Below are 21,339 nucleotides of genomic sequence, written 5' to 3'. Positions count from 1 at the left end.
TGATTCTCCACATGGCCAGAGAGTAAACATGTCTGAAAAACAGGCACTGAAAGAGGAGTTCCCAAGTGACCATTTACTTGGCTTGTGTTTGAATGGACAAAACCTTTGACAAATAATTGCCCTTGCTATCACTCAGAGTCTTTCAAAAGCTCTAGGGTTTGGTTTTTTTTTTTTGCTAAAGAGTTTTTTTAAATCTTTGCCATTATTATAAAATATTTTGCATTGACAGATGGACACTATTTGCTTCTGTTTCAGTTTCTGCTAAGTAGCATTGACTACTGGATATCTGGTAAATGTTTAAAAAGATAAATTTATCCTGATCTCAATTATTGTGTACTCCCCAGGAACTTTAGGAGCTTGAACTAAAGTATCTCCATGCCAAAAGAAGGGTACTTTAGTCTGACACAAGAGAAAAATATCAAGACTCTAAATCTGCAAAAATTATTTTAAAAATTGAAAACATGCTTTCCCTCACAGGACTGCTGATACAGTATTGTAACATACTGCTAGCTTAAAGAACTGCAAAACTGTTTCAGTAAATCCATCTTCAACAGAAAACCTGTTACTCAAGTATCCACTGCTGCACTCTGTTCAGTCCCTCGCACTTTTATCAACTGGACTACATATTGAAATTTGTTAAAAGTTTAGATTTCAGCACTGATATACTTGATGAACAAGTCACATTTATCTCCCTACCAGCATTCTGAGCTGTGGCCACAGAAGAATGGAATTTGAAGCCAGAGTTTCTCTGGAGCACAGTCGGAACCTCCAGCTGCCACACATTCATCAAAGGTCTGGAACAAAGACAAAATTGAGCTGAGCTTTACAATCTCATATATGTATCAAATATCTCAAACTGGTTAGTTGCTAAATGTAGTGGGGACAGAAAAACACATACATGGTTCTAGAAAAAAAATTTGAAGCCTTGCTTTCACAGTGTTACTAGGATGATCTAGTGTCTCAGCTAAATAGTACTTGGACAGTCCTTTATGGTTACAACTAATGAACAATTGATCTTACCTGATACATTGATATACCTTTGATATAACTTTAGCAAAGACTATTTGTCAAAACTACCAAAAACAGTCAGTAAGTGTTGGTATAATTATTTTTCCCTATAAATGAAGTCACTAAAGATACAGCATCAAATGCCATAAGTAATTGTGTGATCCTGCAGCAGCTGGATGTTTTTTAAAACAGAACATTGTGCATTTTGTGCTTTAGATTAAACAAGCTTCTACTACATTTGAATAATGACAAATAACTGTCATTTGAGAGGCTAATTTTGTTTTGGCAATCAGAATAAATGAAAATAAGTTGTTCACAGCGTAACAGAATATTCCATACAATATTGCTCTCTACCTGCTCTAGTACAGGTGTAGGATACACAGCTGTAGTAACAGAATTTCAACTGCAGTAACACAGTTCCAAAAGGAGCTCCATTAGTACTGGAGGGAATTTGTAAATGCTTTACTGGAAGTATTTATGATATTTATAATAAAGATATAAGGCCTGTATTAAAAAAAAAAAAAATCCCACAGACAACTTTTTAGATTGCTTCTTCAGTATAATTACAAGTTTCTGTTCAAAGCAACTATGTAAAAACACATTTGTGTAATTATTTGAGCTTAAGAACAAGGACAACATAATTTGCTTCTATTTTGAGGAGAAGTTTATGAGATAATCTGAAAAAATTATTGATACTATGCCAAAGCAGAGAATAAACTGTGGTGCCTTGGCTCACATTGAACTCTGAGTCTGGAATAGCTTGTACATGTCGTACATCATAGATAAAAATGCAGCTTAAGTAGGGAAGCAAGACATTGGTATGCTTTCCTTAGCATAGTTCTGTAGGGAAATTCTGCACTCATCTATTGTTAAATGCACCTCCTAAATTATGAATGTTTATACTAAAAATGAACTGGCATCTGTGCAAAGAAAGATTTCTTTGCTTATACCTGCAGGTTATTTTACAATTAATAAGCAAGAGGAAGCAAGCCATTTTCTAAGTAAGCTGAAATAGGACAGACTTCCTTCCCCACTTCCTCTTATGCACCTACCTCGGCTGCTCCATCCAGAGATTTTATTATAAATAAACCCTTGCCTCTACAGACTCTGCATTTGGAGCCAAGCTAACAGGAAGTACAGGGATACAGAAAACAACCTAGTTTAGAATTCTTCTATATAAATGCCGTGGTATGGGCTAGGAGGGGACAGGAGTATAAAATATGTTGAGATTCCTTTCCACTAATAAAGGAACAATTGAGTTTTACTGGAGGTAATTTCTGGTCTTCCCTACTTTTCAACTGAAGAGCTTTTCATTAATCCACTGTAACACATACTAGAATAAGGAAACTGCAATTGGCTCAATGCATTTTTGAGCTTACTGAATTTTATAACTAATGTATGCAAAGCTTACATCATCTATACATTGACAGTTCCCCAGGGACACTTTGGAAAAATAGTACTACCTGATTTACATGAAAGAAACCAGAAGCTTGATACAGTAAATCAATTTCACTTCAAATGAACTTGAAATGCTTACAGATCATGTTAAATCTGTCAACAAGTCTCTCAGACCTAAAGAAAGTGGTATTGTAGTGACAAAATGTAAAAAGCACCTTTAACAGAAAAGCATAAAATTAATAATGCAATGCACTGCAAGCATTATAAACAGAAATGCATATGACCTTTTTCCCAGCAAATCAAAGCTTACAGTGCAGTCTACCAAGCAGCAACGCTAAGGAATTTTTGGCATGTTTCCCAGGGACTACCTAACTAGGTTGTTTGGATTACAATTCAAAATTAAAATAAACACGGTTAAATTTCACTCTTTTTAGTAAGTCCTAGAAACAGCTCAGACTTAGCAGCATGCTCTGCTTTCCAAGTAACTGATCTCCAGCAGGAAAGAGGAAGACCAGCAACAAAAGATGAGATCTATATTATTTAAAATGCTTTTATGATATCATATCACATCACCTGTTCATCTGTTTAGCCAGTTCTATAAAGACAATTTTTAAACTTAATTTCAATTTATTCTTGAAGCTTTCCTCTTCCTATGCTGCTGTGCTTCAGGATACCTGGACAAACTGAAATGCAGTAACTGAAGATGGCGCTAAAGCCTAAGTAACAGAGGACCAGTTAGCTCCCAAATGGAAAGAAAAGAGAAAAGGTTTGCTCCAAATAGTTAAAAAGCATTATTTGAATGGAGGCAGCACACAAAATGATTACTCATTATTATTAGTTGTTATGGTGTTTATAGACTATATATATTTTGTATATTTTGTGTGACTTTTGCTTGTTTCTTCAATGTCTCTTGGTACCCACACACCACTACACTAAATTGTCAATGTTACAGAAAAACAGCATCAGTTTAATAAAATATCATCCCTGAAACTGTATAAAGTGTTTGGCTCTGTGAAGTACAAAAATTCATTACATTTTATAGGATTCTGCAATGTTCAAGCTACAGTTTTGTAAACCATACTCGTATATTTAATACCCTAGTTTTCTCCCCCGTATAAGAAAAATCCAAACCAACATGCTCAGAAAGATCATACTGCAAACCATGACAGCAGAGGTATAGATTCTTTCTGGAACAAATCCATTATGGAATCTGAATGATGTTGCCATCCTGAAACTGTACTACTAGCCAATGTTTGAATGTGCTAACCTGAACTTGTCTAAGCCACCTAAGACATGAGGAGGAAGTACAGAAATATATGTGTCATAATCCATAATTTCCCAAAAGACATTGCAATGTTTATGTTTGTAAAAAAAATAGAATAAATTGGGTTGATAATTATATGAAAATAATCAACAAAGCCAAAGCATCAGTAGTTCTACAGCTTTTACTGAAAAAATATGTCTCAGTCTTCAACAAGAAAAGATATAAGGTATGTATACGATAGGAGGATAAGCTTAATATGGTAATTATAATTCTGGGTACCTAACAACAATTAAAAAAATGCATTTTTAAAATTTTTCTAACAAATTGCAATATACAGTGAATTTACAAGGGTACAGACAACATACTAATATCATGCTCTGCTCCAGTATGGACAGAAAATGGAGAAAAGAACTTACAAAGCCATCACTATCACCAAGGCTGATAAAATAACAATTTGGATTTTATCAGGGCATTTTTAAAATTGTTTTCAGATTCATCTTAATAAGTTCAACATATTATTAGGTGTACTTTACCTTTTTATCCCCCTGCTTTCGCCTCCGTAGCCCTGGTCTGTAATCATCTCCAAAGCGCAGAAAGTAATAATAAGAAACTAGGCGTTCTATAGGATCTCTTATGACATTTATGTAAATTGGTTTCTTTTTAACACCAAATCTAAAGTAAAAGAGGAAAAAACATCTTTCAAAGGACAAATCAAAGCTTATCATCTAATACGTAAAAGCCTGTCTTTACTGCTACAACTGAAATCCATACACAGAACACATGATATCGAGAGGAAGTTTAATGATCACTTCTTTTCATCCTCATATCCAGTGCATTACATGGATGTCAAAATAAGTTCAATTTCAGTCTGTCTAAAATTATGATTTTACAGATTTATTACTAAAGAAATGAACAAAACAGACATATTGTCACACAAACAGATACTAAAAACATTTACATAATCATCCTGACTCTAAAAATGCCTTAACTAGTTTAGCAGCCACATACATTTTTATAATAAGTCCAAGTAAGTTTGATATTGAGTTCCTGCCCTTGTGAACTGGGATTTGCAATGCTGTGAGTGGTTTTCCTGGCAAATCTCCAGTTGTCCGAGACATTAACTCTAACAGCAGGAAGACAAAGCTCAGAGCCCATCCATTGTCTGGTTGAATGCAGAGCTATGTTTATTAAATATAAATCCAAGATAGAATCTGTAACCATATTAACTTTTCTAGCTAAAGAATAAATTTTTCCATAGACATTTACCCTAAGTAAATTTTGATGCACTCCACTACAAACAAAAGCCAGATGAAATGAGGTGCTAAGCTCATATGACACAGGAGAAAAATTTAAACCACCAAACTATTTTGTGCAAAAGCTACCTTTCAGTGATCTATGCTCAAGTCAGCTTTTATAATACATTTCTCAGTTTTATTTTCTTTTCCATTTGAGACATGCTGTGGCAAACAATTATGGTATCCAAATATTAAAGAGTTTATATGACAATGGAAATTACAAGTGTGTCAAGGGTCCTGAAGGAAAGATTGAAGCTGGAAAAAAAAGTTCTCTTCTGTTCCTATGCAAACTGGGAAAGCATTCTCTATCAAAAGAGGGTCATTCATGCTCTTAGCTTGGCTAAAACAGAGGACTCATAGTTTTAACATGCAGCACCATGATTTTTAAAGGGGTAAATTTTACTACCAGATACTGGTAATAATGAGGAATGTTAAATTGAAAAACTGAAGAGCAGAAATGTAGCAAAAGCAGCAGAAAGGAGGAAGTTAGGAAAAAACAATTTACAGGCATTGTTTTTGCCATAAACAAGCACTACAGACAGAGAAATTGTTAAAGGCTACAGAAAGAGCAATTGATTCTCCAATGCTGCCAGTAGAGTACCAATGATTCAGAAGGAGCACTCTAAGGCAAAATTGCTGACATCTGTCTGCCTGCCAGCTCTGACTTCCCAGAGTCTGCAGAGTAGACAGGGTGTGAATATTTCAACCATTCTGATGCAAAGTCCAGGCTTTGAACTTCAGCCTCTTTAAGCTCCACTGAAGTGCATGAGACATGCACTGTCCCCTTCCACAGACTACTGAGGAAATGCTGAGAAAGCTGTAACAAACATTTCCATACAGCAGCAGAGGAACCAATGAACAGCACGTATCTGTGGGTTAAATGCAGATGTCCAAGTCTTTAGAAATGCTTGTGCTGGATTGTACAATAGCCTACATTTGCACACGAGCTTGAAGAACTAGTTTCAGTTCCAGTAACAAACCTCCTGGTAACATAAATTATTACTGTGACTTTATTAATAATGATAATGAATTGGTAATTGCATTGTCAAAGAACTTTTTTTCCCAACTATTTACCAGAGAAAATAGAGAATAAGTGGATAAGAAATTGTAAAGACAAAAAGAAAAGGGAAAAAACTTAAAACTTTTATTAGCACAATTTCTATATGGATGGATTGCAATAACCTGTCCTCAATACTGTGAGTTACTGATTGAATCCAGTACTTTAATTTTCAGCATATTTTAAGAGGTATTTCTGGTATTTGACAGTGGATCTAAGTCTGATGTCCATGTGTAAGGAATCACCGACTCTTCTGAAATATTTTACACGTCTTAACTACAAGAATGTTCATTACAAGAACATACCTCACAGCCTTAAAGGTGTGGGCCTTGCCAAGCACAACCAGCGTATTCAAGATATTATTTTAATAATGAAAACCCAAAGTATGAGAAAGCAAGCTGTTGTGGGGAAAAAAAAAATCACTCAGGTGAAAGGATAACAAACAACAAAGACAAGGATAACACAGTCCCGGAGGGAAGATGCAGATGAAAGAAATCTGTGAAACTGCTTAGATGCTTTCTAGATGTAAAATATTTTAGTTTCAAGGGTTCCAGTATCTGAAAATGCTTTCAGCTTTACGAACTCATGTATAAAATAACATTCAGCTTTTCTGCACCAGAAAGCTGTTACTCAGTTCAAATGTTTATTAATGTTGAAGCATTTTAATTTTAAAAAGGCAGAAAGGAAACTAATCAATTTTGATATGGTTTATTTGATTGACTGACGTGTCAGTAACTTTTTTTGCCTATTACTTTTTGTAAACTTGGTGCCACTGGTCATTTTCAGCTACTACTATAGCTTTTAGCATTTTCTGATAATGTACTATATTGGGAATCTGCACAGGTCTCACTTCACCATCTCATTCTTTGTAATAAAAATTCCAAATTAAAAATCAGTGTACATGATAGAATGAATAATTAAAAGGAATGACTAAACAAAAGGAATTATTACATACAAAAAGGTATTTAAATAAATACTTTAATGCACAGAAACATAGAAACGCTGAGTGACTATCAGCAAGAGGTAAAAGTAGTGGATACTATCATTTGTGCAGTCAAATGTAATGAGATTTGAAAACTCCACTTTCAGTTTTAAATGGTTTTCTACATGCTCCAAGTGCAAGATCAAGCTCTGCCTAGTAAGCATCCTAAGCAAAACTGACTTGTCAATTCAAGGGAAGGTTTCATAAGACTGAGCTACAGAGGATCACAGCTTTAGATCCAGAAGCAAAAATAAGACAAGAAAAGAAACATATGAAAGTGGGAATAAAGATATGACCCTGAACCTTTGAAGTCAGTGGAATGATTTTTAAGGTATTTTATTCAATTTAATTTTAGAAGTAGCAGCATTTAACTCCACAAGAATTATTTGCTTTTTCTAGCGAATCAAACTATTATAGACCAGAAAACTACTTCAAAAGATAACTTTTCATATTTTGAAAAAGTGTAAAGGGATTCTAAGTTAGAGAAGAATTACGTAACTTCAGAGGCAGGTGGTGTTAATCTTTACGCGAAGATTTGTTGAGAACAGGTACGTTAAACTTCTCCAAATGGGAAGCCAACCCTAAACCAGAACTGCCAGTGTTTCAGAGAACAGCCATGATTTTCAGCAAAACAAGCTTGGAATTTAGACAAGGAACACTGATGCCAGTATCTAAAGGGTTTCATTTTTAAGAGCCTCGCTACATTTCATCATGCAAGGAACCAAGGGAAATGGCGAGGCTCGGCGCGGCTGCGGCCCCTGGCCCGCCGCGGCGCGGGCCGCGCCCGAGCTGCAGTTGCGGGCTGCGGGCGCAGGAGGGCGCAGGAGGGCGCGGGCGGGCCCGGCGCGGCCGGGCACGAACGTACTTGGCGAAGTCCAGGTACGAGACGTGGCCGTGGTAAAATCCCGGCTTCATCTCCTTCCACGAAGTCACGTTCTTCACAAACCGCACCTGTGAAAGCGAGCACAAAAAGTGCTTCTGTACGGCTCAGCACATTTACACGGTGTTTCCTGGCTTTTACTCTTATAATGCATTAGACTAAAAAGCCTATTTTGAGTATTATAAAGAAATTATGCCCCCTAAAACAGACCTTCCTGCAGCATACAGATGACTGATTTTAGGTCATCAGAATTTAATTATCAGAAACTAACTAAAGCAGAATACAGCAATCAGAAGGACAGTCCAAGGAAAGCTATCACAAAAACATCAGCAAAACAAACATTTGTATTTTTGTCAGTCCATTTTATTTGTAATTGGAAAGGAATGCAGAATTCTTTCAGTAGAAATGCAGGTACATATTTTATAAAATTGTCTGATCTATATTCAGTCCCTCAAATAAAAGTGTACCAGATTTACAACATGTTCTTAGACCTGTTTTACTGGTACATAAGAAACCAATCTGATCGTTCATTTCCTCCTCCATCCCAAAATGCAATGCACGAGTAATCCAGAAATGTTATAAATGCATGCAATGTAAATCAGATCTATAGTTTGCTATCTTGAATAGTCACCTTCAGCCTAACATTTCAGTGGAAGTTTCATGCTAAAGCTCATGCTGTAGCATGAAGGGCATGAGTAGCCCTTCAATGAGGGCTAATAGAGCACTTACTGGCAAACCTCACAAAAATAGGAATAGCTTTACATTTCAAAGAACAAAATAAGATACATGCCCCAAACCAGAGAGTATGATCAAATTAAGTGGGATGTGCAAATCCTGATAGAGCTTGCCTTTACTAAATGAACAGAGTATTTTAACATCAAAGCATGTAACTGAAAGTTATCCCAAAACTAGTGAATTGGATAATAAAGAGAGGATGATAAATTTGTACAGCCTGAGCTGTCTGACAAAGATATGACATATCTGAGGCTGTGAATTGAAAGATAATGTTCTTTGCAAATCTGCAATATATTTTCTGTTATACAGAGAAACAGATAACCACAAACAGTCTAAGGTGAGACAAGAGAGACAAAAACGGAAAGTTTGAGATCTCAAGACAACACACTAATTACCATTCTGTAAGGTCAAGTGTATTGAGAGTGTCCTGAAGCATAATATTTACTATTTATTATATCCTACCAGTTGAAGATTTTAAGAGGTGAGACTGGCCTGCTACTGTTTCTTCAATTGTGCAAAACTCATGGTCTATGATTTAAGAGGTTGGTAACCTTATTTCCTTAAACACTGATTCTTGGATTCTCAGATAACAGAAATTTGTACTACTTTTTACTAACAGGCAACATTAATTTTTTTAGTGTACAAGTTTCACAGTCTGTGGCATTACAAAATTTAAAGCATATATTGCACATTAAAATGGTGGCAAATCTAGCTGAAAAGCACTGCACAATGTTACACAATGGTGTTTCATAAACTGCATTGGCTTTCTGTCTGGTTTTGTCCATAGCACAAACTGATAATATGGGACTTTGAATCCAGTTGAACTACCTTTAGAGCTACTGAAATAAACCACAATTCCATTGACTCTATCTTTCCAAGATTAATGACAAGATATTTTCAGTGGAGAGCCTCAGCTATAAATACTTTTTACCTGGCAAAGATATTTCCTAAATACAAAATATCAATCCCCTTTCCTTCCTTCACCCACAAACCCCAAAATGTCATGGTTGGTTGATACAACTCTGCAAGTAAACCAGTTAAGCTATTTAGGCTGTGCAGTGCAGCCCACATATTAAAAGTGTACATTTATGTTTCCATGAATGAGCTTTTTGAAATCTTACATCATCTAGATTGCAGTTTCTAATAGACTTGGACTAGACATAAGGTAATGTTAAGTACAAAATCCCAAGTTTTTTGGTTTAGATCCCCATGCCAGCCATTTGGCATCAAACTGTAGATGCTTCAGTAACAGTTACAAAAATCCTTTATTGCCTTTGTCTTACAGTGTTATTGTCTGCTATGGAAATTTTTATGAATGTAGGATGGATAGTCTAGCCTCTAACACCAGGCAAGCTAAGAGAAGGCTAGGAAGGTTTTATAACACACCTGTGACATTTACATATGTCTTAAGATGGAACTGCAACATGCTGAGCCCCTGAGAACTATAGTTTTAACACTTACAACTAGCCTGCAGGCAAGAGTATTTTTTTTTTCTCCCATAATGTGCAGCATTCCAAAAGCCAGAATTGTTCCAGGTCACAGCCAGCCTAATGAGTCTGGATTCACATATTTTAGGTCAGAGATTAATACTGTTCACTGCTTTATACTGTTAAATATGATCAATTTTACTTTTCTTCTCAGGGGTTAGCAGATACGGTAGCTTTCAAGAGACAGAGCAAGCTTCCCCATCTGAGCCCAAATGAATAAAATTTGAGGTGACTTTAAAAGTTCAGATAGCTGTGAATGGAATCCCTGTGAAGTTGTTTCACAGTGCTTTAATATAATCAGCTACAAAGTTGCTTCACAGCCTTCAGTAAATGGGAAATCAGCTGAGGTTCACCGAATTAAAAAGCCAGATCAAATGTACTCCAGGGGCATAAGACATCCTGAAAGTTAAGTTAAACACAGGCAGTTTCTAGGACAGTAGGAATTTGAAACAACTCCTAGTGTGCCAAAAGAAGGAAAAACCCAACCAGCATACCTGGTCTGAGAAAAAGCCACGTGTGCAAACTAAAGCGATGCTGTAAGTTCTGACCTCTGTCCATTAACTGCAACCATCAGTGCCTTTTCCCTAGAGTCTGACTGCACACTCTCACATGAACACTCAGACACACTCACAGTCAGACTCACAGCCACATGCACACACACATGCATGTGTGCACACATGTGCAAGAGTGTGTGTGTCTGAGTGAATCTGATGGTGTGTGCACGTGGCTGTGCTTGTGGCTCAGTGTGAGAGTGTCTGAGTGTCCAAGAGTGTGTGTATGTGCTGGTGTGCAAGAATGTGTCTGAGTGTGTGTGAGCGTGCATGAGCTAGCTCTGAACCAGAGGGTCCGGAATGCTGGAAACAGGCAAGCAGCACACCTTTGTCTGCATGTCATGAACAACCACAAGCAAGCTCAAGGCCAGGACAGTTGAGAATCAACTTTGTGAGATGATGAAAAGATTGAGTTCACCAGTTCAGCCACAGTACAGCCAGGATACTTGCCTTGCACTAACAGCTCTTTCTCAGAAGGAAAAATACAATTGGCACACATGCAGCACTTGTACTCAGTAGGCCATCCAACTCCATAAGGGAAATTCTTAAATGTTCACAAGCACATGACAGTACTTCCACTTCTAAAGGAGTTGCTGCAAGCTTTTCACTTGTTCCACTTCTGACAGTCACTGAAACCTGCCCCAGCAGAGGAAATAAGTACCACTAAAGCCACTATGACTATACTGTCCTCTGAGAGACCAACTGTTTTAGAATGCACTTGGAAGCAAGATAATATATTTTCATGCTGCTTCTTTGAGAAAAATTGAGAGAGAAACTGAAGGAGAAAAAAACCCAAGAAACAGAAACCAGCTAGCTGAGGGACTGAAACACTGGATAATTGTAGCATTCATAACTGTATAGAGAGTGTTCTCACACCCACTTTTTAAATAATGTATCAAGAATACACGCTGTAATGTAGAACAGTAATTTAATTTTAAGTGTTTTCAATGACAACTTCACCATGTAACAAAAGCAATAAAGTCTGTGTGGCTGGTATGCCATCCTGATAGCTGTAACACAGGCATTCTTGTATGGACAAAGTGTCACTGCTGAAACATGCAAGCAGCAAGTAAAACTCAACCAACTACTCTGACTTAATTAAGAAAAGCACACAGATCAGAAATGCAACATGAACAACATGGCACTCAGCTTGCTGAGAAGAAAAGGCCCCACTGGGGAAAGAGGGGCAGGTCCCAGGACCCTGCTTCCAGAGATGCTGCAAAAGAAAGGAAGGCTGCTGGGACAAGTTACACCTGCAACTAAAATGGGTGTTAGGAACTCTTGTCGGATTATCTCAAATCAGATACAAACTATATTTGTAGTAAATTTTAAATGTCATTTTTTTTCATACTGCATTCAAGAAGTAAAGGTTTCACATATGGGCCGAGAACTTAAAATCTGTTACAGAATTACAGTAATTTGGAAAAAGTACAGCAGAAAAACTGCACAAAAGAACACTCACTAATTTACAAATTTCTGCCAGGCCCAAAGCAATCTTCACCTTACTCAGGGAGATTTGTTTTAACAGACAGTATCACTAACAGAACAATTTTGTCTCTATTATATATTTATATATTTTACTACTGGCACATATATACCTAATGCACCCAAATGAGCTATACTGGTGAAGGTGGCATATGAATATGTCATGCCAATCCAAGCCCACAGAGAGTAAACATCATCAGCTACCACTCAGCACCCCTGCCATCTCTTGAATTATGCACTATGATTTACAATGGCAAGGTGTTATCTCCATGTATTGAAGATTAATAATTACTTATGCACCTTTGAATAACTGTGCAATATATGAAGTTCTTCATTGTCAGCATCTCCCAGTTAATGGCCACCAAAGAACAGTATCAAGTGTCTAATTAAACTACATAATTTACCACCTTGGACAAGAGCATAGTATCAAATGAAGGTAGGACTTGACAGTCTTGTGTACATGCTCAGCACAGGCAGATTTTCATTTTTCAATAGATTATTATTAGAGGGAAGATGAAGAGTTTCTATTTTATAAAACTAAGCCAGGAAAGAACAAATTTTATTTGAATTAAGTTCAAACATAAGTAGAAATTTGAGGTAGCCTGTGTTTAATTTATACCTATTCAATGACTAGCTCTCCTAACCTTTAGGACAGACTTCCATTTCAAGAGACACCCTGACAGAAACAGAATTTGGTGGGAAGTGCAGTACTAGGTATACCTGACTAGAGTATGATTTTTAATTAATAATTAATAGGCTTAATAAATCTTTCAAAAAATCACACTGCGCTTAGTGCACAGGTGTTTAGTACTTGTTCTATGCAGTGGACAGTGTGGGACTCGGATTCAGTCAAAGAGAGAAACAGGAGTTTCTAGCCTGGGAAAGAGTTGGAAAAGAATGTAAATAATACTCTCTCTTCTTTTTCACATTGTTTTTAGTTAAGTTCTATCACTGTGCATCAAGCACTTTGCACCAATGCTGTGGGTTATTTTCACTTCAGAACCAATGGATTTGGTCCTCATGAAGCTCTGTATAAAAGAGCAGGGTATTTTGAATAAATCGGAGTTTTATTTTCACCAGCCTTCTGATCTGGTCAGAGTCTCTTCATTCCTGTCCTGCCTCGACAGCGACACACAGGACTATAGTGATGACTACCAGACTTTATAAACAGAGTCATCATGTATGACAGTGCCACCTTCATATGTAGGAAACAATTTTACAGGAGGAAATACTCCACAGTAACACAACTCCACTATCACAAAAAGTCCAGTATCATCCAAGTCTATTATTTCTTCTGCACAGAGATCCCTACCTCAACCTTTCTCCCACATACAGAACTGGAAATAGAGGGCATTTAGCATCTGCTTCCCTTGCCCCAGTCCAGCTGTGCTGAGCAGTTTCAGCCTGCAGACATGCACTTGTAGGAGCTGGAAGGCTCAGTGCTGACATGCTGCAATGCAGAGCAGCTCCTGCCTCTGCTGCATATCAACTTAAGTGATCAGCATACAACCAGCAGTAGAGTTCAGAAACATTGGTTTTACAGGCAGGGCTGATGACAGTGATGTTTCAGATACCTAACCTGGATTCTCTGCAAGTGCACTCATGACAGCCAAGGAAATAATAACAAAAATAAACCAATAAACCCACTTCCTCACCCCAGCCTAATAAAAAACACAACACTGAACCCTCATCATCTTTTTAAAATACTTTTTTTTAAATACAGCAGTCATGATCATTTCTAGTCTGGTACTACAGTGATTTTAGTGAGAATTTTTAATGGATGCAAAGTCACCTGTCCTTTGCAGAACAAGCTATTTACAAGCACTTTTCTGTATGTTTTTTATCACCTGTGAGACCTGACCAGCCCCAGTACCAAAGACACAAGTCTAGCCCCGACAGCATGGCACAGTGCCTGCACTACTCAGAGAGCAAATTGCCTAAGACTGCATTCACTGCAGATGGGGATGGCAAGCAAGTTGTATTACACAGCCAAAACAGTTACAACAACACAGGTCATTTCTACCCCAGTCATGCCCCTTTTTAGCTTTGTTTTTGTCCAATAAACAGACACTTACCACCTCCAATAGCCAAGAAAAACCTCAACCTATTAAGAAACATTATTCATTCTCTACAAAGGAAATATGAAAACATTAAATTTCATTTATATTGGAATATGTGATGAAGAAGTTACATACATCAGATCACCCAAGTTCACAACAGAAAACTTTTTTCCTGTGCTCTTTCCTAGTTTCATAAAGGCATCCCAAATACAGCAGCTTACCTGGTCTTGCAGAGACATAACAGGGTTATTTTTGGTTGTATTGATATGTAGAACATGGTATTTGTTCTTTGCACAGAGATCATAGGCAATATTTGTGAAGGATGTGCTGGCAGTCTTGGGTACTCTGTTGTAAATAATCACCACATCATCTTCTTCATCCAGTGTCACATCTTGTCGGGGACCATCGACTGTATGACGTTGCTCTATTTCTCTGACTTCATGCCTTGCAATAGCCCTTTCTGTTAAGGAAGAAAAACATAAAATTTCAATGTAAGTCTCAAACCTTAGAACACAATCTGGTGAAAAGCAGTAACTCCTGAGCAATAAAGGAAACACTAGCTGTACTATGTATTTCTGTCATAGCTGAACAAAACTTCATCAATAAAAATGAAGGAAAGACAGTCCAACACAGAACAGAAAGCCTAGAATACAATATGCTTTGGGAACACAGACCATACTCTGTGAGTCACACTGATGTCATTGTCTTTAGAGTCACCATCTCTAAAGGAAAGTCTATAATGCACTATGAAAATGGTGACATCCCTGAAATAAATGATTTCTACAATACCCCTAGTTAAAAATTATAATGGAAGAAGGTTCTATTAATTTGAAGTTTGATAATAATAGAAGCAAGAAATGCTTACAAAACAGGTAACAGACTCATGTATTTTTCTGTTCCAGATAAGTATGTACTTTATTTGTATTAATTTGTAATACAGATGTCAAAGCACTTTCTTTTTTCATTGTATTAATGTATGGTGATACTGTCTTTAATAATGTATTCAAAGAAATCTGCATTTATCAACAGTGTACGCTGAAGTTGATATCACAAGAGTAACCTGTAATTCTCTGTATTATATTCTTTTACAGGGTACAGCTCTTTATGGATGACACACTTTTAACAGCACCAGCAGCTCTTGACCTTTACTTCCCTTGATTCTTTAGCCCAGCTTCTTCTATTCTCTTTCACCAAATCTCTTTAATTCTAACATAAAATCACTTCTAAAGCAGAATCATCAAGCTGTGAATAGCCTACCCTGAAATTCTACGTAAATTGTCTTAAACCACAAACTTCCATCTGCCTGAAATGCTTAAAAGCTTAAACTCACTCACTCTCTCATATGCTCATATCTCACACCCCATAACTAAGTTACATCAGTAGGAAAATGTTTGTAGGAAATGCTTATTGAGTGTATCTCAATTTTCCACATGACATCTGTTGCTCCCCACTACACCAGTCACAGTTTTTGCTCCTTCCTTTCTCATTTGCTACCTCTCCCATCAATGCTGGTAAACGTCCTATTTTGGAAAGAGATGAAGCAACAGACTCAGGTTTCATCTCTCTGAAGATGGCTACAGAAGAATGGGGCTGGCAACTCCCCCTCCTGCCAGGTAAGAGATTAGAGGAAGCATTAGGTAGGGAACACAGTTAACCACGTGGCTGCCCAAGGCTACATGGATAGTGAATACCACCTAGAGAGGCTGAAATGAAACAAATTTGATTGGTATTTTCTACACCAGAGTAGAATATAAGCTAGATTTAATCATAGCTGCACAGAACCCCAGGGCTGATGACACTTACATGGAAGAGAGAAACATTTGTGAGAAAGAGACATGATTTGCAAGAGGATTGATGAGAAGCATTCTCTAATGAGGTATTTTAAACCTTGATGATTTAAGAATTAGTGTGATAAGGGCACTTTAAAGACCATACATAAGATATAAAAGCTGCATGATTGGATGTAATTAGCAGAAAGGCTATTGCATCCAGCCACCTTCAGCTTCCCATTGCAAGGGGGAAAGCAAAAACTCAGTAAGGAGCAGAACCTTCACAAGCCTGATGTATACAGACAGTCCTATTATGAAAAAAAAAAAGGAGGCTTTAAATTTCAAACTAAAACTGATCTTTAAAGTGAAGCACTGAAATCACCTTTCTGAAATAATTGCAATAATTAAACAAAATCTGAAATGAAGGATATAAGATGCTGAAGTGCAAGAAGAAGCACCTTGAAGTGTCTAACCTGGTCAGCCATCCTGAAGGCCTATTTCATTCTAGTCTATGAGTAATACAGTAATGAAAATTGCATATTTTGTAAAAGTGCACATTTTTTCCCAATCACAAACAGTTTCTGAATTCAGAAAGCTCTTCTGCTACTTACTGAAAAGTCAGTTTAACTCTTAAAATTATGCATATCAATTTTTTTTATTTATAAGGTTAGTTAATTTATTATTTGGAGAGGGGAAGAGGTCCAGTAATGGTAAGATGCAACAGACTTTGGGATATCTATGTAATCAGAAGTTAGAGAATTAATGGGCATTTGATTAACTACTTCATTTGTTCTTATATAAAATTTAAATAATCTTGGAAGAAAAAGTCCTGTAATGGCTAAAAAATGAACAATACTTATCTGTTTTTAGAATTATGGTAGAAAATGCAATGCTTTAAAGACATTTTACATGTGGAAGATAGGGAGGTGTATTTACTAAATATATCGTGTTTACCAAAAAATCTCCTTAGATGACAGCCCTGCAAATATAACTTTAATTACAAGAAACTGTCTATGTAAGGTTGGACTGGTTTCACTGAAATAAATTCTTAAAAGTTCTAAAAATCAGGATGGGTGATTTCTTTCCTCTCAGAGATTCAGTGGACAAAATGTCCAACAGTCTCATTGTTTTCACCGCATTCTATTTAAACATTGTGTTGTAGGAAAAACACTTATGCAAATTAAGAGCCAAATGCTTAAACAATGTTAAGATCATACACTCTAAATTTCACATTACATAACTACACCCATTTTAAAAGATATGTGGCATTCAAATAAGTGATACCTTTGAGTACAAGACAGGTTTTCATGAAACTATAATACAGGATAATTTTAAGGCATAAAATCTTCTGTCTCACACTTTTTTATTATTGCTTGTTGAATTTCCCTGTAATACACAATATAATTGCTATACCTTTGGGATGAATGTCATCTGTTCTGTCATCTGCAGTTGTCCTGCAAGCAAGCTTTCATCAACTGCAAGGACAGTTTGCACATAGGCAGTACCAATATGATCAGTGCAATAACAGTTGCTGAACTGATTATTTACCAGCATATGAATTACTTGCAGAAAATCCTTAGCTGGCTGAAGTAGCTGCTTTGTAAACAGTAGAACAAGTTTCTTTCTCACCTATTTGTCTACATGTTCTTCTAAATCCACCTTCATTCCATTTCTGTAACTCAGCCTCTTGGCATAACTTACATTTCTTGAGCTGTCCTCTTGTAGCAGTAAACCACAAAATATCATGGCTAGCAATGAATTGGTTTCCCAGTCACATGCTGGGAAAAATAACATATAATGGGCAACTTATATTCTCTCCTTCAGCAGAAGCACTAATAGCAACATTTCATCCTATGCCATCACTTCAAGGTCACTGCCCTTTCAAGTCAAATCAGTTTCCCAACAAGCTCAAAACTTACTAACAAGAAACACTTAGAAATGGACAGGTCAAGGATCTCAACTAATAAAATCACCTGTGAAAATGCAGTGCATCCATACATACTTCCAAAAATAATTGAAAACCTAGCTGAACCATATTTACATAATTACAGAAACAAATCACCCATATGAACAATATTTAAATAATTATAGAAACAAATGATTTGGATCATAAGCAGTTATTAGTCTACATTCCTTGCACATTCAAACAGATAAATGTCTTAGGTAAAACAAGCTTATTAGCATTTTCTTCAAATCCAAGTGTTAACTGCATACAAAATCTTCCCAAAGAAAATAGCGTGTCATGGATTCTAACAACTTAAAGATTAACAAAACCAAACATTTCAAATTCCTCACATTTTTCACAGAAGCATAAGAACCTCCTGGGATTTCTGAACAAAGAAATCTATCACAATCAGAAATTCTTCTTTACCCTCTAACTTAGCTAAGTGGTAACTTAGCACTTAACACTCTTGATGAAAGACACATTTCGAGCCTTGCTGGCTGTCAAAATCAAGTTCAAGTAACTGGAAGAATAATTCAGAGCACACGGCTCTACTTCCCCAAATGATGTTCTTTGTCCTCTACATGTATTTTCTTTTTGTATGCATCTACAGATATTATTCAGGCTCTCTCTTCAATGTGTCTTATGTGCCTGCCATGCTTCATTGTGAAAGCTCCCATTCAGATGAGGAAAGACTCAATCTTAAAATAAATTTTAGCTCAGCAGCTTTCAAGTGTTGCCCAACAGAAGAAAAAGACATGGATTTAAACTTCAGTCACACTAGCTGGAAGTGCAGGAGCTGGCCAGCTAGCCTTGATAGCACCGGCCCTGAGCAAACTGCTGCTGGATATTTACACTGCTGGACACCACATTGAACCAACAAGCAGCTTCTTCCAGTTGGGAGCAACATGGAAGCTAGCTGACTTGGTGCCTCAGCTTGCTTTCCACTGTGCTCCCAGGCCAATCAGGCAAGCAGCTGGTAGCCTGAGGCACTGAGAGCTCTCAAGCTGTCTCCCTGCCCAAAAGCTTCCTTAAATGCATGATTGGCCTAAATACTGAACCTGAGCAGGACTGCAAACCTAGTCACTATGGACTCCATTCTCCTCTGATGAAGAATGAAAACTGAACAGCAGCTTAAAACCGAATCATAAACCTGTAGCAAAGCTGATGTTCTGAATAATTTTCAACACCCACCACATACACACAGTCTTCATCCATCACTGAAATGTGGTCTCCTCTGGGAGCTGCTTAGCAGCACACGACTTGCAAACCAGAGTGCAGCTGTATGTAGATATCAATACTTCAGGGATGGAGAGAAGAATCAATGGTACAATGACAATTTATGGCCATGGAGGACATGTGTCACTGTACCAAATTAAATGTGAAGACAAAATATCAACTGAATTAATAAAAAGTGCCTGAAGTTAAATTTGTGCAAGGCATCAGTATTAACATACCAACTTTTCCAAAGACCTTTATAAATTACAACTCTATTCTGCTCTAGTTTTAAGTCCTACTAAGAGCAGAATCACCATGGGCACTCTAGAAACTTCATGAATTAAAGATCAATATGTATTTGGGGGCAAAAATAATAAAAGAGATTTCTAAGAAACAAAACTGCAATTTCATTTAATTTTTTTCAGTCATGCAGCAAGAACACTGGTACCCAAGCAGAGCCCTTAGACAAAGGGTAGATGGTCCTATTGCATTCCCAGCCCCTCACTCCCACTACCACTAATCACTTCACAACTCCAGAAATAATGCTGGTTAACAATGATACCACTCAGGGAATGACACTTGTGCAAAGCACTGCTACTGCCTTATGCAATAGCCATAACTCACCCTGGTTAAGAGAGTAACTTGGACCTTTTGCTTTCTTCTTTTAGATATTTATTAGTAGTGTTCAGAACTACTCTCCTTATTAAAAACATCTTACAATTCTTAAGGTATTTTATTTATTTGCATTTTAGAAAAAAAAAGACTGTTGGTCTCATTTGCAAGTCTAGATGTCTTAATCAGTTTATGGAATACCTGCTAAAACCTTTAACATTTAACCTTTAAAAAGTCTACAAATTCAGGACAGCCTTAGCACATTACGTGCTCTGAACCCAGTTCTGACCTATAGCAAGCAAAGATCACCTGCAAAGCACAAACCAGGATGGAAACAGAGTACAAAGCTTAAAATATTAGCAAAAAAGTAAACTGAAGTTTCTTTCAGTCAGGTCAAAATCTCATGTTTTCTTCCCTTTCTAAGAATTCAGTTGCCTTAGCGGCAAGAAATTATATTGACTAATTTCAGAAATTTTATCCCAGCTTGTTTCTTTTCCAATAATGCATGAAAAGAATTAGGTATAAAAGGCACTTTGTAATAAATAGTTTAGTGACCAAGCAGAAGTCACTAATATTGCCAAAACATTTTCTTTTGTAGTGGTTAATGCACTTTCAGAACAGAGGGAAAAGACTGTTCTGCACTTCAGAACTGTCCACACAGAACAGAATTGTTTTCAAACTCCAAACTTTAAATTCCAACAAATGCACAATGGAACTAGTTCAAAGAAAAAAATAACCCTTCTCAGAAATCCCAACACAGGTACTGAGAGTGTTAACTGAAATCTAATGCAGCAGCTGCCTGAAAATTAGAAGTAGCAATTCTAAAAGCCTGCTATACTTCCACTGGCATTTGATATCTGTCACTTTATTTCAAAACAGCATTTTTGCCAGGACTTTATTTTGAACATGTCAGTAGAAGCATACTGATTACTCAATAATACCGTTAAGGCTTTGATTTTAAACGAAAAGACAAAAGGTTTACCTCTTACAATTAAATCACTAATTCACATGTACATCCAACCTGGTTTGAACATCAGAGCCTGCATTTTTCATTTTTCTGCAATTTTTTTAAGGAAGAGAGATCAGGTTCTGACCAAGTACTTGCTTTCTTTATTTTCTTTTTTTTCTTAAGACTATAGTTATCATACAGCCTTATATATTTTTCTTCCGGCATTTCACTGCACAAAGTATCTTAATTAAAGAATATGTTGTGGCTCTTATTGGATTTAAGACCAGGAATACAATGCATGTACTACTAAGTCAATCTGTCTCTTAGTAATATGTAGGACAGGTAGGGGCCTACATCTCAAATTGTCCCAGGAAGGGCAAAACTAGACAAAATCCCATGGGAAGTTAGATATCAGACAAATTGCATATATAAGTAAATGTTTAGGTACCCCAACAAGCAATGTTATTCCCAGAAATAATATGGCTTATAGCAAATACTTTGGTAAAACAGCATCCAATAAAACAGAAAAAAATACAAGACTTAATTCCACCAAATATGAATTTTTCAAGAGTTTGTAAATCCTTTACAACAGAATGTGCATCGTTAAAACACATCTTCATCTCTAACTACAGCATCACTGCCATGAC

At 36.8% G+C, this 21,339-nt stretch overlaps 1 protein-coding gene across 1 annotated transcript in view; it reads right to left on the bottom strand.

Moving 5' to 3' along the window:
- HS2ST1 (heparan sulfate 2-O-sulfotransferase 1) overlaps window positions 1-21,339 on the bottom strand; it is a 78,600-nt gene that overhangs the window by 7,080 nt on the left and 50,181 nt on the right. The window contains exons 2-5 of the mRNA XM_021526700.3: window positions 14,424-14,662; window positions 7,870-7,955; window positions 4,204-4,342; window positions 697-794 (exon numbers count right to left, since the gene is read on the bottom strand). Coding sequence (XP_021382375.1) covers window positions 697-794; window positions 4,204-4,342; window positions 7,870-7,955; window positions 14,424-14,662 — 562 coding nt within the window. The remainder of the gene's footprint in view (window positions 1-696; window positions 795-4,203; window positions 4,343-7,869; window positions 7,956-14,423; window positions 14,663-21,339) is intronic.

This window comes from Lonchura striata, chromosome 8 (assembly GCF_050655825.1).
Source record: "Lonchura striata isolate lonStrDom1 chromosome 8, ASM5065582v1, whole genome shotgun sequence".
Taxonomy (NCBI): Eukaryota; Metazoa; Chordata; class Aves; order Passeriformes; family Estrildidae; genus Lonchura; species Lonchura striata.
This window is presented reverse-complemented; position numbering and strand designations above follow the sequence as displayed.